This window comes from Symphalangus syndactylus, chromosome 8 (assembly GCF_028878055.3).
Source record: "Symphalangus syndactylus isolate Jambi chromosome 8, NHGRI_mSymSyn1-v2.1_pri, whole genome shotgun sequence".
In the NCBI taxonomy this organism is placed as follows: domain Eukaryota; kingdom Metazoa; phylum Chordata; class Mammalia; order Primates; family Hylobatidae; genus Symphalangus; species Symphalangus syndactylus.
In genome coordinates, this window is record NC_072430.2 from 101551969 (window position 1) to 101569694 (window position 17726).

Consider the following 17726-nt stretch of genomic DNA (forward strand, 5'->3'; position numbering starts at 1 on the left):
TCTTTCCTTCTGCTGCACCTGCAGATCAGTCCAACCAAATACGTTCTCTAGCCAGCTGGACTGTTGAGCAATACTAAAGAATACCTTGCAATCCCTTGGGATTCCCAGACAATCTAAACATCCCTAATGAGTGCCTTCTATTTCCTCAAGAGTTATTTCCAAAGTGCTTGCTCCTCAAGCCACCTGCCAATCTCCATCCCTTCTAATGTCAGCAGTAACAGAGGTCTTTTCCCTCATGATAACAGGCCAGGAGCAATGGCTCACACTTGCAAATCCCAGCACTTTGGGAGGCCAAGGTAGGAGGATTTGCTTGAACCTAGGAGTCTGAGACAAGCCTGGGCAATATAGTGAGATCCCATCTCTATAATAATAACAAAATAACCGTATCAACAGCAGCAGCCATTAGACATTTATTAAGTGCTGTGCTCAGGCATTTTGCTTTATATACATTATCTTAGCTAATCTTTACAAGGACCACCACTTACTGAGGTAGGTACTATTATTATCCCCATTCTACAAATTAGGAAGCTGAAGGATAGATAGGTAAAAAACTTGCCCAAGGTCACATAACCAGTTAGTGGCATAGCCAGGTTACAAATCCGGGACTAACTGCAGAGCCAACTGTTAAACCTATACTGTGTTGCATTCCTGTTCCACTCTTCTGTCAGGGCACAGTAAGGGCAGAGCCAGGATTCCCAAAGGCTACCTGGCTCCCCCAGGCGACCTCATACCAGTGTCAAGACAGTGAGCTCTCCTCTTCCAGTCCAAGCCTCTCCAACAACCAATGTCAGTCAACTAGTAAGCAGCAGAAGCAACACGGAGATACACCTATGAGGCTTATTAACTACATTACGCTGACCTGCTTTATTGGAAAAAGCAATGGATTTTATTAAAATAAAAAAGGCTTCCTGCACCCTCTCTTTTAATTTCACCCAAGTTCCAGCAAAGTACCTTCCTGGAAGTGTTTTGATAACCTCTTGGCTGTGTCTAAGGCCCACTTGCTTCCACACCCAAATAGGCACTTCTATCCTTTTTTTACTGTTATTGCCACATTGAGAATGGAGTGGTGTCCTAGTCTAGTGCTTCTCAATTTTAATGGCATATGAATTACTTGGGTATCTTATAAAAATGCATTTGTTTGTTTTTTGAGATGGAGTTTCATTCGTTACACAGGCTGGAGCACAATGGCGCGATCTCGGCTCACCACAACCTCTGCCTCCCGGGTTCAAGCAATTCTCCAGCCTTAGCCTCCCGAGTAGCTGGGATTACAGGCATGCACCACCACACCCGGCTAATTTTGTATTTTTAGAAGAAATGGGGTTTCTCCATGTTGGTCAGGCAGGTCTTTAACTCCCGACCTCAGGTCATCCACCTGCCTCACCCTCTCAAAGTGCTGGGATTACAGGCGAAGCCACCAAGCCCAGCCCAAAGATGCAGCTTCTTATTCAGGTTCCGGATGGAGCCTACAAGCATGTTTCTAAAATCCCCATGTGACATTGATGCCAATCTCCAGACCACGCTTGAGTAACAATGGCCTAGATATGTGGCATGTGAACAGTTCTTCCTTGGTGATCATCTTGGTGCTAAGTGCTTTTCTTCCCAAATGTATAAATTATATTCTGCTTCTGTGATCAAAACTATGTAAAGCATCGGTTTATACATTACACATTATACATACTATAGACACCAGAGTGTCTGAGTGTTAAACTTTACCAGCTTCTTTTTGCATGAATTTTTTACACAAGTCTCATTTTCCTCACTATGTCTACTTGTTTCTAAAGCACCAAGAAAACTGTTTTGAAATTCTGACATGCCATAGATGAACTTTTCAAGCCTATAGCCCACCGTATCTTTTTCCTTATGGACTCAGGGAAAGATGTTGCTCCTCCTCTTCAGGAAAGCCCTTCTATCTGTGATTGATTTCCACCCTTCTCCGCCTCATCATTTATTCATTCAAGCAGTTGCCCACTTTGTTTAGCTCATTAGCCTCCTCCTCTATTTTATCTAGTCCAAACTTCTCTTCAGCAATACTGCTTGAAAATTGTCTCAAGAAATTCACTATTTAAAATAAACATATAAAAGCAAAATAGCAAAATTTTAATTGTTGAATTTAAGTGGAAAATATACAGTTGCTCATTGTAAGTCTTTCAACTTTTTTCAAAGTTTGGGCAGAGTTATAGAAAAAATTTCTTCTATTTACAAGTTTTTTCCTAGCACAAACCTATTTAGATTAAATCCCCTCGCCAGCCTCTCAGCTAACATGTTAAAAATTTCCTTCCAGAACTTCATTAATCAGCCAGGCTATAAAAAAGTAACTGTCCAAGGCCCAAGCATGTCCTTTTAAAATCTTTTTAGAATCCACAAAATAAATTTTAAAACTTATTCTAGCAAGAACACTAGAGATGTCACTGACTACACTCACTCTGGTTTACTTACTTCTTCCCTCCTGCCTACAAATCTTGACGGCCTTGCAAACCTAAATTCTCTATCAAGTCACATTAAATTCCCTCCATGGCTTCCTATCCAAATTTTTTAAAAGGGGACGAAGGGGTTTCTGTGCCCTGCCTGCCCTCCTCTTCCAGCCGTACCATATAACCCATCTATCGCCAGCTCACAGGTGAGAACCCAACGCTTGAAGACCAGCATCCCAAGTGGAGCACCAAGCCACCTCCAGCACTCCTGCCCGAGCTGCCCACCTGGCTCCTGTCACAAGATGCTCTGAGGATCAGTGCGGGGTCATCTTACACATTTGCACAGCTTACTCTCCCCCAGGACTTATGCGGAGCTTTACCCCAAGGTAGGCATTTAAGTATTTGCTAAGTTGTATTTCTAGTTACTTCCTAGACAACTGCTGCCTAAAATCAAATGCTTTATATATCATGCTTTAATTTTATTAAACATGTAAGTCCTGCTTAAACAATGGTCTCAGTGGTTCTCGCCCTAGGGAGATTTTGCTCTCCAAGGGACATGAGACAATGTCTGGAGGCATTTTTGGTTATAACACTGGGATGGGGGTGTGCTGCTGGCATCTCATGGGTAGAGGTCAGGAACACTGCTCAACATTCTGCAAGGCACAGGACAGCACCCCCACAATGACGACTTATTTGATTCAAGATGTCAATAATGCCAAGGTTGAGAAACCCCAGGGTAGCTGTAGTGTTTTCTTTTAACCTTAGGGGATTTGAGAGCCACTGGAAACCAAAGAGCCAAACTGAACCTATGTGGCTGCCAACTTTTTTAGTTTATTAAAGAAAAAGTTCTCTGGTTTTTCAACACTAAGTTCCCTTTTTTCGAAAACAACCGAAAGAGCTCAATTTTGCAAAAATGGCACAACCACAACAGAGTGCAGTGTGGTAACAATAGAGTCAACTAAGATTAAAAATTGGTCTACTAAGACTTTAGATATAATACGTTTTATTCATCTAGTGGTACTTGGTGCTCACAGGGCACTGTACAACAAATTTTAAAAATACAATATGAAAAAAATCAAACAGCCAGAGATCAATTCCATTAGAGGGCGATGGCCCACAGAAAAACCAACAAAGGCCCACAGAAAAACCCACCCTGTCTCCTTAAGAACATTTCTTTCTTAGTTTGGCTTTAAGAAACACCAAAAGAAAATACAAAAGGTCTTTGAGAAGATAGGTAAAACTTCACATAGCGTCTTCCACATATCACAAAATGCTTTCCTTATTTAATAATAAGCACATAAAATAATCCAAATATCTGTGAGCCTCTATTTGGTCCCAATTTTTTAGGTCATAGCTTTCACTACTTCCCTCCTCTCTATCCTCAAATTATTTGCATCAGTAAAAAAAGTTAATTAAGGTGTAACAGTCTCCTTTGCTCCACACTGCCACTACAAAGCCTATTTTCCATAAAGAGCCAGAGGCCAAGCAAATGTAGGCTACTAAGTACTTGAACTGAAAATACAACTAAAATTTCCTGAGTCATTTAACATCAAATTTTGGCTTTGTAATCTATTTGTATTCAACTCTCAGTCATTACTGAAGGTCATTTGACATCAACCATAGAGAGCAGTGAGACTTAAAGTTGCATGGAAGTACTGCTGAAAACTTCTAACAACAGAAAGATGAGTTTGGAGTGTCTAATTTTACTAGTGACATATTTTCAGAAAGTTGTCATACAAGGAATGATGAGGAGTTACAAATCCAACTTGGAAACCCTTAATGCTCAGTATCAATTTGTTGAAAGTAATTTTTTTTTTTTTTTTTTGAGACGGAGTCTCTCTCTGTTGCCCAGGCTGGAGTGTAGCAGCGCGATCTCGGCTCACCGCAAGCTCCGCCTCCCGGGTTCATGCCATTCTCCTGCCTCAGCCTCCCTAGTAGCTGGGGACTACAGGCGCCCGCCACCACGCCCGGCTAATTTTTTGTATTTTTAGTAGACGGGATTTCACCACGTTAGCCAGGATGGTCTCGATCTCCTGACCTCATGATCTGCCCGCCTCGGCCTCCCAAAGTGCTGGGATTATAGGCATGAGCCACCACGCCCGGCCACAAGCTGTTTCTTAACTAAGCTTCTGAGGCAGGAACTCCTAAAGTGTCAACAGGCAGTTTTACTTACAGTAGTAGTTATATACTAATGCTGCTTGCAGAATTTATTTTCCCTTTAGAGTTCACAGAAGTACTACCACATGGAGACAAAACAAAACAGTAAAAATAGTATAGGTAGTAAAAAGGCCAAAACTAACAAATTTGGGGCCATAACATTAGAAAAGTTTGAAAATGTACTTTACATATTTGCTTAAAAAATTAAGTCTAGTACTGCCTTAATGCTTGGTTCCTCTACCATTAAATGGCATTTCATTCAGTTTATGCTGAACTCTTAGATCAACTTATTACTGAATACAAAGCTAAGCAAACCTAGACATTTTAGCTGCTGTCACTGTATATTATCACAGTACATAAGGAATCTGTAACAAGGTTTGTCTCCCCTTCTCCATTATACTGTTCTTAAAGGTAGAGGGCAGGTCTCATGCACCTTTGCATCCCCTGCATATAAGCACAGTGGCTGGCATACAGTGGGTGCTAAATAGGTATTTACTGATGCATTGCTGAGTAGTGGCTTATAGCATGGAGAAAAGCCCAACATTGTCCTGTTCTATCAGCATTACTTAGGTATCCTCACTCCTAATAGGCAGAAAGCAGTTTTGAAGTAAAGTTAAATTCTTCACTTGCTAAACACAGCAGACCTGTCAAGCGTTGGACAAGACTTAAACCACTTCCTTTAAATGTGTTCATAAAGCATTTTGAGAAATCAAGAGATGAAAGGCGCTATGTAAGTACAAAATATTCAAGACAGTTTAGCAAAAGTGCTACTTTTCTACGATGATGGAATGGTTGTGCTAGTTTAAGGGGAACACCCCCTGAAGCTACTCTTCTTGCTGTCATTATTAACACAACAATGGAATTTTGACAAAGATGCCATCACTTTATATAGTTTTTATTCGGCTAACTACTTTCTATAAACCAGGTGACAGAAAATGAAATTAAGCCACTTATTCCACATAAACCAATACTTTATCAAAGTTCCGCATTTTACAAGTCATGTTCAAAAAACACACACAAATTAGCATTTTGTACACAAATGTTTATTTCTCAATTAAACATTCCCTTTAAACACAAGGAATGAGTTCTAAATCTTCATAAAGATGAATTAAAAATGAAATCCCTCCAGTATAGTGTATGTAATCACTGTGTTCTTGGTCACTACTGGCATTTACTGTTTAACATCAAAAACAAAGACAGGTTATTTAAAAATCATGCTACTGGATTTCTAGCTCTTCCTCTATGACCAGTTCTACACTGATCTGCAATGTTTAAAAGTTTACATCACCAAATCAAAGCAAGTTTAAGGTGTGAAGTAGCTGTGCATTAAACACAAAATAAACAATAAAATTATAAGATATAGTCAAGTTCATAACGAATATAGGTGTTCTTATCATCGTTGTAGATTCTTGGGTAATGTGCTATGAGAGCGTCCTGGGAACCAATGTAGATGGAGTTGTAAATTTTCCAATATACATCTCTGACTTTCCGGGCTGGGTGAAACAGACCCTAAAATAATTGAACGGTTACATTATTTCAATTTTCAAGAACATACATAACCTTAACAAAATTAACAAATCATAAAGATATGATTCAAAATTATTTCCCTTGGGGAGTTGGCTGGGGAACCTAGTAATTACACAAAGCTGCAATGGAAGAGACAAAACTCACTCACCCCTCACCAGGCAATTGTTCTACCATATGGCACAATATACCCTATTGATAATCAGGAAAAGTAACTTAATTCAGTACACTACTTTTCTTGCTAAGTCATCTTTTAAAAATCTTCAACTTACAGTGAGTGGGGGGAAAGGGGAGGGAGAGCATTAGGACAAATACCTAATGCATGCAGGGCTTAAAACCTAGATGACGGGTTGATAGGTGCAGCAAACCACCATGGCACATATATACCTATGTAACAAACCTGCACGTTCAGCACAAGTATCCCAGAACTTAAAGTATTATTAAAAAAACAAAAATCACCGATTAAAAAAAAAATCTTTAACTTACCTGTAAACAATATTGCAACATTCTACATGGTCCAATAGCAACTCTCAGGCCCTCTAGGGCTCCCATAACTGCCTGAATTACATGAGGAGATGTCTCAAACACATTGGGCCATACATAGTTCAACAAGTGATTCAGCGAATCTTCACAACCAAATCCATAAACCCCAAGTGACATGTGCTGTACCACTGCACTAGCCGTCTGTCTGTGTACAAGGTCTCTATAAGGGAAGGGGAAAAAGTCCTTTAAGATACAGTCTTATAAGAAAGGGGAAAAAATCCTTAAAAATAAGGTCTTAGTTTTACAGGAAATATTCACTGGCCCATTAGAAACTAAATTACTAATTCAGTGCACTGAATAGATGTGAAGTCATCCGAACATTTCATGTATCTAATATATCCTTTAGAATAGCTTCCACTTGAAGACTTTTGCTTTAATGACTCAAGCTTCACTATGGCTCAACAATTAAGCCATATTTTCTAATTAACTTTTTTTTTTTTTTTTTTTTTTTGAGACGGAGTCTTACTCTGTCGCCCAGACTGGAGTGCAGTGGTGTGATCTTGGCTCACTGCAACCTCTGCCTCCCAGGTTCAAGCAATTCTCCTGCCTCAGCCTCCTCAGTAGCTGGAATTACAGGCGTGTGCCACCACGCCTGGCTAAATTTTGTATTTTTAGTAGAGACAGGGTTTCACCATGTTGGCCAGGATGGTCTCGATCTCCTGACCTTGTGATCTGCCCGCCTCAACCTCCCAAAGTACTGGGATTACAGGCGTGAGCCACTGCGCCTGGCCTTCTAACTAACTTTTAAAAGGAATATGAGCAGGAGGGCTCTGTGAAGTCTTGGCTTTATTATGCTACCAAAGACGAGGCATGTGATTCTAACATATGAATAATAAACAGTAATATCTTATTTTAAACTTTTTTCTCTTTTTTAAAATTATTTTTCAGGCCGGACACGGTGGCTCATGCCTGTAATCCTAGCGCTTTGGGAGGCTGCGGCAGATGGATCACCTGAGGTCAGGAGGTCAAGACCAGCCTGGCCAAAGTGGCGAAACCCCGTCTCTACTAAACATACAAAAATTAGTAGGGCGTTTTGGCACATGTCTGTAATCCCAGCTACTTGGGAGGCTGAGGCGGGAGAATCACTTGAACCTGGGGCGGCAGAGGTTGCAGTAAGCCGAGATTGTGCCACTGCACTCCAGCCTAGGCAACAAGAGCGAAACTCTGTCTCAAAAAAAAAAAAAAAGAAAAATTATTTTTCTTTTTTTATTTTTATTGTTAGAGATAGGGAAGGCCTCACTATGTTGCCCAAGCTGGTCTTGAGCTCCTGGGGTCAAGCGATCCTCCCACCTTGGCCTCCCAAATCATTTTAAACTCTTGATTATAAACTTAAATCTTTACTAGTACTTCAGATACTGATATATAATAGGTAACTAAATTAAAATTAAATTCCCTTCTCACGTAAAATTTAAGTTGCATTCAATAACTCAATTTGGGGAGAGGAACAAAAGATCAATAATTTTTTCAAACCTACAGAAATAACTATCATCTCCTATGTTAACTGAATTTTATGTTCATGAAAAATCAATGAGTTATTCATTCCACAATTATTCAACCAAGTATGAGCTCACTGGCTAACACAATGGGATTTACAACGGGTATGAAAATGAGTTTCCAGGCCGGGCACGGTGGCTAACGCCTGTAATCCCAGCACTTTGGGAGGCCAAGGCAGGTGGATCACGAGGTTAGGAGATGGAGACCATCCTGGCTAACATGGTGAAACCCTATCTTTGCCAAAAATACAAAAAATTAGCCAGGCATGGAGGCACACGCCTGTAGTCCCAGCTACTTGGGAGGCTGAGGCAGGAGAATCACTTGAACCCGGGAGGCAGAGGTTGCAATAAGCTGAGATCATGCCACTGCACTCCAGCCTGGGCGACACAGCGAAACTCCGTCTAAAAAAAAAATGAGTTTCCACACTTTGCTCCAAAGATAGTAACACAGACCATATCAAAGAGAAAAGGGAAAAATATTTGTATTTACTAATATTCTTGTTTTTCCTATTTATTTAAATAATGTCATTCGGCATAAGAATGAAGCAGTATTCCTCATTAATAAAATTTCCAACTGAAGTATTCTTTTCATTTAGTAATTTTCAATGGAATTACTCCCTCAACTTCTTAGTACACAGAACAAAGTTTTTAACTGCAGGTGACATACATTAATGACTGCACTATGGTGCTCAGGCACTTCTCACTGAGGAATACGGAGCAAGGGTGATTTACCCTCATTTTTTTTAGCCCTGGGCAGCCAGGATTTTACAGAGCACAATTCTTACTTTGTCTCCATGTCTTGCATATATACGTTCTGGTAACTTGTCGAGTCCAGTTAAGTCTCCCTTTCAGAAGGTTATTAATGAATAACTTTAATCTGTACACAAAAGTATTTGAATGGGCTCTGATTTGAGTAACTTATCTCTCCTGAAAAATAAAGAGCCAGTGAAACAGTTCTTTCCCTTACTACACTTGCACTTTCCTTTACACTTTCTTCAGTTACTTCTGTGTTTAAGGCTGTATGTCAGTCTAGATGGTAAAAGGTATTAGCAATCTGTCAAATAACTCGAACAGTACTATACTGGTGGTCACCATCTAAAACACCAGGGACCTGCAATAGGAAGAGTGTAGCTCTGGCAGGCTATCGTTCAGTAATTCAAAGGCTTAAGAGAAACCTTCCTTTACCTGCAACAAAAAGCTAAAAAGATCAGGTCTCTGCCCATTAGCTTCTGCTCATCATGTCCTCTAACTATATTTGACCAATTTTGAAAACAAAAGATTATCAATCAATCCTTTTCGAAATTTATTTAGTTCAATAGATATGAAAAGAGATTTAAAGGGGGTGGGGGAACTTGAAAGAAAGTCTGGGGAATCACTACAGCGTGCACATTATTTTAAAATAGTAAGTCATATTTACAATGTCCTAAGACTCCAGGCTAGAATTTTTTTCTTTAACTATGTTACAGTAAAAAGTCATCTAATAACTATTTCAGGATGTTCTAAAATGAAGGAAGAGTTATAATTATTTTCTTGTATTTAGTTCAAGTCACTTACCTATCCATTAAAGCATCTTCAAGTAACGGTGTTACAGCATAAATGTAGTCTTTTCCCATTTCACCAATATATTCAAACAAGAAGGAAAGCGATTTTAACACTCCATTTTGAACATTCAGTTCAGGAACTCTGTATTCATTCATTAAGGCAGGGAGTACTGTGAAGGGTGAACATGTTTCTGCAACAATAGCTATTGCTACAGTGGTACAAACTCTGTTCTGCCTTTCTTGAACTTTGAGGTTGTTTAGAAGTGTAGCCAATACATCATGAGGGCTGAAAAAAACAAATGGATCAACAAACTGTTACATTATAAGTCAAAAATTTATGGAAGAAAAAAATGCATGAAAACTTTTAAGTATTAATAATTATGGGGAACTCAGTAATTTTATAAAATGCAATACTTTCAAGTCACTGGCATTGTTGTTTCTATATAAAAATTTCATATAAATTAAAAAGTCAGTTTAAAAAAGTTAACTCTTGAGAAGATCAGAGGTCATAGCTGTACAAATTTTAAAAATTTCCAGTTAACTCAAATTAATTTTCGAATGTAATTTTCAGTTTTTAAACTTTCTGAAATATAAAGAAATTTAACTAAATGTTTAAAGTGAGTAATTCTCTGAGTTGTCAAAATGGGCACTAGAACTAGGTAGGAGTGGTGAGGGGAATATCCGAATTGTAGTCTCCCATTATAAACCATATAAAATCTCTTTTCCTTTTATCTTTCCTCCCACACAATTTGCTGCATCTATTTGCCTCTTCTTTGACATAAACTTAGAGGGACATTGGGGCTAAAAGCTTGCACAACAGCTATTCTTGCAAATGTCTTGACTCCATCACCACTGAAATAAGTATTATGCTACCAAAATAGGAGAAGAATGAGTGTGTGTTAGGGGAGGGGGTGTTGTCTGGCTAATTCTACCTAATTAATCAGACATTCACATGTCATATTCCTTGAAAACATTTTCTTAAGCCACATGGACATGTGGTGTCTCGTTTTCTACAATGACTGTTTTTTCCTATTTTATTTGTGACGGAGTGGACGCAAACCACCATAGATTATCTCACAAAGCAGCTATAATTCAGTTAAATCCGTGGAGTAATGTTAGAATAGCATTTTTGTTGCTTTTTTTAGAGACAGGGTCTCGCCCTGTCGCCCAGGTGCCCAGGTTGGAGTGCAGTGGCACAATCACAGCTCACTGTAACCTTGAACTCCTGGGCTCAAACAATCCATAAGATTTTTAAAACATATAAAGCATTAATATGAGACTTAAACGATGCTGTGAGACTAAAAACTTGCCTTAATAGTTTAAGCAATATCCTAGACCAGCACACATTTTAAATTTTTCTGAAAATGGTACTGTTTCCCTCCCTGAAAACACCTAAAGTGTAATTAAAGTAAAACTTAAACCCTTCCATCTATTTTAATTAAGAATTTAAGACTACAGGCTGGGCGCGGTGGCTCACGCCTGTAATCTCAGCACTTTTGGAGGTCAAGATAGGTGGCTCACTTGAGACCAGGAGTTCAAGAACAGCCTGACCCACATGGTGAAACCTCATCTCTACTAAAAAATACAAAAATTACCTGGGTGTGATGGTGCATGCCTATAGTCCCAGCTACTGGGAAGGCTGAGGCAGGAGAATCGCCTGCACCCGGGAGGCAGTGGTTGCAGTGAGCCGAGATCGAATCACTGCATTCTAGCCTGGGTGACAGAGCAAGACTCCGTCTCAAAAAAAAAAAAAAAAATGAATTTAACAATACATTCCAATAATCAGAAGGTCAGTGGTTAAATGAAGAGCTTTCTCAACTGCATTATTCAGACCATGCCTCAAAAGAGATTTCTACATGGAAGTATTTTCCAATACCACAATGGATTTATTATAAAGTAATTTTTTTTCAATGGAAGTAAATAACACTCACCCAATGGCCTTTGCAATATAACCAAATGTGTTGACTGTGGCTCTACGAATAGCCTTTTTGTGGGCTTTTAAGAGCTCTAAAAGCTCAAAGCAAATCCTCATCCACTCTCTTGCAGATACATATTCAGCTCCCCTAATTTAAAAAATACACATATTAATTATTGTGACATTAAGAAAAGTTTTAAGGATAAATTTGCAAATTTAGTTCTAAAAACATGATTAACTCATTTTAAGTATTAAATAAAACTTACTACTCTTCAGAAAGGCTGAAGAGTTAGTCTTACAGGTTTAGTCCTAAAATTACATTGCCACCCCCATTACCATCCAAACTGAAATTTGACTGAAAATATTAATATTGGATAGCCTAATCTTATACACTTATATTAGGGACATTAAGGAAATTTTGCTAATTGAATACAAAGTGGCCAAATTTGAAAATTGATACTGCTTATAAAAACGTGTGAGTAATCTGCTTACCTGTCAGCAATACGACCAACAAGATCAATACAATTCTCTTGTACTTTTTCGTGTCTGTTCTTTAAGATGGGGGTGAGTCTAGGCAGCAGATCTTTAATTGGTGGAGTCATCTTATGCATACCTATTTAATAGAAGTCAATAAACTATCAACATTTGAATTGCAACTTTTGTTCACTTTCCTTTTACTTAGCAATGTCATATATGACTATGCATAAACTTACAGCTGCCTAGGCAAAGAGAAAGCCCCAGATTCTGACCAGACTCAGAATCGTTTTTAACTTTTATTAACAATTTTTGATTATGTATAGAAATGAAAGAAATCAGTGAAGTGATTTAAAGGATGATGGATACTCAATAACAAAAAAGTTTTGTTTGGTTCTGAAATGTATTTGTGCACTGACATTTAAATATGGGGACAGCTTATGTTCCGGCCGTACACAACAATATAAGCCAGAGGTAAACATGTAAATAAAGCAAAAATTTCCAGAAAGGGCCCCCTTACCCTTTAACTGCAAAACAAACAGATCTCCAGTCTCCCTGCAATGCAGGGCATACTTGGATGGTATTTACACCTACGAAGAGAGAAAAAAGGAGGCAGCTGGCAGGGGCTCTTGCTCTAACTAGAATCACTTGCTCTGATTCTCTCTCCATTGCTCTTCCCATGCCTCTCTGACAAACAATATGGTTTAAAACTCCCTGCAAACCAGAGCCCTACAAGTGGCCATGTAAATAATTTCTGGCAAGTAGCTATCTTCAAGTATAGAGGACCGGGTTGCATTGGAGATTATATGCAAATACAATAGTTTAAAAATGTGTATCACATAAATACCTCTTACAAAATGAGGAAAAACAAACAGTGGCTCTCTCACAGTCAGCTATTTTGACTTCTGCTAGGTTATCAGAGCCTCTAAACGCTGCAGGAGTTACATTTGGCAACAGTTATAATCAATTTAAAAAAAAGATTAAATACAAGAAACCATTTGTTTTGTCATACTGCCCTAACAGAATAAAAACTTTGCTCTCCATATCCAAGACCATTTGTAATATAGCTGTGTTATGGGTTAGAAAACTGAATGGACAGTATTTAAAACTTGGGTATTAAATAAAGACAATAATTTGATCAGTTCACTTTTCTGATTATATTCCTTGAAACTGATGACAAGCAAAAAACCTGTCATAATCGCTAATTCAAGGTTTAAATATATACATATTGTTCTAAAACTAAATTAAAACTTTAGGATTGCCTTTTCACCCCGCAGCAGACCATGGCAGAATATATTTCACCTGACACACTATTTCTACTAGGGTCCTGTATTCCATGACTTCAAAGCTTTTTGAGCTGTGACTACTCCCACCTCTTATGTAGGTCCTAAACTTACCCTTTTTTTCTCTTTAAAGTAAAATATAAATGGGTTTTAGGAAACAAGACTTTTGTGACATCCCCCGACTTAACTACAATCTTGAAGTGCTTTTAAAAAAGTAACAAAAACCTCCCAACTCCTAAGTAAGATTTTACTTACAAAAAAAAAAAGAAAGAAAAAGTTAAAACAAGAAAAAGTCTTATGTAACCAGCAAATTCCATACCTATGACATTTACAATGGCCTTCAGTGCTCCAAGAATGCTGCCCAATACTTCAGGGTACTCTTCACCCAAATACTCATACAATACAACACCCAAGTGTCCCATCAACTTTTCCTATAATAAAACAAATAATGTTAAAATGTTACTATTTACATTAAACTATTTGGGGAAGAAGTAAGAATTTGACACAAAAGTTTACCTCTTGACAAGTCTTCATGACAACAGCAGTTCGAGAAATCAAGTCAGCTGCCTGTTGCCTAACTTTTGCAGATTTGTTATTTAAACGCCACAAAACTGTACCACAGATCTGAGGCAAGTATGGTTTGACTCGTTTGCCAAGAGCATTAACCACTGTGCCAAAGCCATTCAACATTACTGAGTCCTAAAAAATAAATTTTAAAAAAAGACATATTCATTTGGTTTATGACTGCACAGTTGAAATATACTAATAGTCAACCTTTTCTAACCATCCAAACATCTGTTGTTTTTTTACATCAAATCTTAGAACTTGAGGTAGAATATTTTTTGGTAACCCACTGAGCATTTTAAAAATTACTTCAAATTCAATTGCATTCTAGAAAAATTTGCTTGACAACTAATATGCTTTTCTACAAATATTAAAGTCAGTAGCAATGTGCCATAATAGTTTTCATTACCTCTGTAGTCTGTTCTTGGAAAGCATAAAGAATACCATCAATCAGTTGTTCTTCAAGTTTATGATCAATATCTGCTGCTCCCAAATTGCCCATAATTTTCTCAATTGTCTCCATCACCATTTTTCTGTACTGTTCAGCTTCATCTTTCAGATCATCCACAATCCTGGATATAATTTCTGCTGCGCCTACTTTGTTTGCCAACTCCACAGTAGTATCAACTAACTAAAAAGAACAGAAAAACAAAAAACCTTTTAGACTGCTTTTCCAAGGAAATAAAGCAACATCATGAAAACCAAATATTCTAAATATACTACTTATTTAGCTAATAAACATGGTAAGAATGATTCACTGCTACTTATTAAAGTTGAAGAGAAAAGTGACCAAACATCGAAAAATGAGTATAAGTTAACATGATTCAAGGTAAAACTGTGTCCATGTTTCATCTAGCCAGATAAAGCACTGAATTTACCAGACAAAAACATCAATTCACAGTTAAGTATTAATCCTTGAATCCAAAATCAAAATGGAAGTTAACTGGCTAAAATCCATCTCCTTTCATAATCAAGCACATATAAACTGTGAGATAATCAAGGCAAAAACTAATACATAACATGCATTCAAGTTGACTAAAGAATGAGTCAAAAGGACTTTTGAGAATATTCTTTTACAATAAAAGCTTACCTGTCGGTAATTTCTTCTATCCAAAGCCATCCTGTGCTGCCAGAAGTGTTTAAAAAAGGGAGGAAGAATCTCTGTTTTAATGTAGTTTGCTTCTACACCATCTGTCCCACAACACTGTTTTACCACCTAAAAGGTTAAGAAATAGTAATAATAAATCAACTGACCTGAAATGACGAGAATACTCATTGCTAGTTACGTGATTTTAAAAAATAAAATTTAAAAACAAATCAAACAGTACTCGTGTAACATAGTTTTTTTTTGTTGTTTTTTAAAAACACTTTAAAATTCTCTTAGAACCATGAAACAAATCCAGTTTACATTAACAAATCTGGAATAATTACCTTCAGCACAATTTTCTTCATTTCCTCATCAGGAGATTGGAATTCTCGAATAAGGATTAACATCACTTCTCTAGTATAGTAGTTGGCATATTCTGCATCCATAAGAGGAATAAGATACCCAATAGCCTTCAAGAAAGCAGCCAAACCCTATGTTTAAATAAAAAATATATGTACTTTAGTAATTTAGATTTATGTCGCCTTAACTTTAATGAAGATAAATCAAAAGGTAATTGGTGGATTTACCTTTCCTCTGTGTTGGCGGATACCCTTCCATAAAGGCTTTAACACAGAATCAAAAGATTCGATACCATAAGGAGTTGCTGCTTCAGCCAAGGCAGCAATGGCCAAAGCACTGATGGTCCGAACTTTCTGCTGCTCATCCACAAGACCTACAAAACCAAACACAGGTTTTAACTATGCCCCAACATTACCTAAGTTACACAGTATCATCCAGAGTCTCGCAATATATCAACTATTTAGCCAAACTGCAGAATACGTTCACATTAAACAAAATTAGGTAAAAACAAAATACGAACCGTAGCTTGTCAGCAGATATTACAAACCCATCGTAAAATCTATAGTTTGTATAGCTATGCCTTTCCATTTATCTCCCCAAATCAGTAGCCCAAATTTTAGGGCAGCTGTCCTATTAAACATGGACAGGCTGTGTCTGTACCTCAAGTCCCAACTACTCAGGAGGCTGAGCAGGAGGATCACTTGAGGCCAAAAGTTTGAGTCCAGTCTGGGCAACATAGTAAGACCCTGTCTCCTAAAGAAAAAAAAAAAAAAAAAGACAAAGTTACATTAGAACTTACCATGCTCAATGATTTCAACTAAACTTCTAAGATGTGGCAAGATGGCACAGCCCATAAGAATAGCTATCTGTTGTACAATCTTAATACCAGTGTGTCTCGCTTGCCAGGACTTCTTGCTTTTGCACACAGCTTTTAAGAAGGGCAATAAAGAAGGAATGCCCAGGGCAGAGGCTACAACAGCAAAAGCTCTAGCTGTTGTGTTACGGACATACTCATCCATGTTATCTATATCAGGTCTCATGGTAGAGATCATAGTAGCCAGACCAGCAGCCTAAAAAGTAAAAGAAAGGACAGTCATGAGTTGGTAATATTAATCTTCAACCATTTCCTTCCATAATCAAATAATTCCCTAAACAGATATAAATTTTCTTCTCTAGAAATTAAATGTAAATACCTTTGCCAAATTAGAAATGATCTCTCGGCCTTCCACTCTAGCATAGTAATCTTCATCAATCAATAGCGGTTCAATGACCACGAGGATCTGAAAAAGAGAAAAAAGAGAAGAAGCTACACTTTCACATCAATTACTGATGAAATACTCATGTACAGAATTAAACATACATAAGAAATTTAGAATTATCAGGACTTTTGTTAATCAAGGGACAAACTGTTTAAGAATTTTAATTATACAAGTTCAAACTCCAGACAGAGATGAAAATTTAAGAGAGCTATTAGTGACACACTAATATTCAATATTTTTTAAAGAAATAACTTATACACCCTGTGAACATACTGTACCATAATTACCATTGGTGAAAAAACTGGTTCTTAATACTAACTAGTGTTAGTTCTCATATGTTCTCATCCTAATCTAATTTCAATAAAAGCAAATGAAAAAATTAAATAATATGAACCTCTTATGGCAAAGATGACAAAAACTAACATCTGTACATCTGTATAAAACTGTATTTGTACATGTATGGTGTGTACTTGTGCAAAGAAAAAGGTCTAGGAGAATATGTAAATTTAACATTAACTGAAAAAGTTAAAACTTTAAACTATCAGAAACATTATAAGGAGAACAAACCTTATGCACATATGGACGAACTAAGTCATCAAGTTTGTACAGTATCCTATCAATAACTTTCACAAGTAAATGACGCTCTTGATCCTCAAGTGTAGGAGACATCAGTAGAGGAAGAATCTGATTAAACAAAGGACCAGCTCCAAATTCACGAGCTTTATCAGTAATCTGACGCAATGCAGCCTGGGAAAAAGAGCAGAGTAATAGGTGTGGTTTCTTTATAATCAAACATTTTGAATGAGCAAATTACTCAAAGAAGATTTTCCATAATTTAATATTTTAGTGTTTACTTTTACACACATTTTACATAGACAGCATGAGTTCATTTCCATCCAAATTACTCTGGAATTTCAATTCCTGTGACAGAAATTTTATGTTAATTCAAAAGAGTAATTTAATAGAACAAAAGAACCACAGAGGTATGTACTAAATGTCTTCATTTCCCCTAAAGTATCTTCCAAGGCACATATAGTGTTAACATAATCCCTCACATAATTTCACTAATTCTCTTCAAGCTTTAAGCATATTTTAAAGGCCTTGAGAACAAAAAG

The 17726-nt window shown here is 37.5% G+C and overlaps 1 protein-coding gene across 3 annotated transcripts in view; it reads right to left on the reverse strand.

Moving 5' to 3' along the window:
* Nucleotides 1–5589: 5589 nt before the first annotated feature.
* SF3B1 (splicing factor 3b subunit 1) overlaps nt 5590–17726 on the reverse strand; it is a 45143-nt gene continuing 33006 nt past the window's right edge. For 2 of the 3 annotated variants that reach the window (XM_055290107.2, XM_055290108.2), the window contains 14 exons: nt 17179–17358; nt 16546–16632; nt 16152–16422; nt 15580–15725; nt 15337–15483; nt 14996–15121; nt 14315–14536; nt 13858–14040; nt 13661–13772; nt 12077–12197; nt 11601–11732; nt 9683–9955; nt 6579–6795; nt 5590–6077 (listed from right to left, as the gene is read on the reverse strand). In XM_055290107.2, coding sequence (XP_055146082.1) covers nt 5919–6077; nt 6579–6795; nt 9683–9955; nt 11601–11732; nt 12077–12197; nt 13661–13772; nt 13858–14040; nt 14315–14536; nt 14996–15121; nt 15337–15483; nt 15580–15725; nt 16152–16422; nt 16546–16632; nt 17179–17358 — 2376 coding nt within the window. In that variant the 3' untranslated portion in view covers nt 5590–5918. Of the gene's footprint in view, nt 6078–6578; nt 6796–9682; nt 9956–11600; nt 11733–12076; nt 12198–12578; nt 12649–13660; nt 13773–13857; nt 14041–14314; nt 14537–14995; nt 15122–15336; nt 15484–15579; nt 15726–16151; nt 16423–16545; nt 16633–17178; nt 17359–17726 lie in introns of those variants that run through there. The other variant, XR_010122195.1, reaches the window with a different exon arrangement.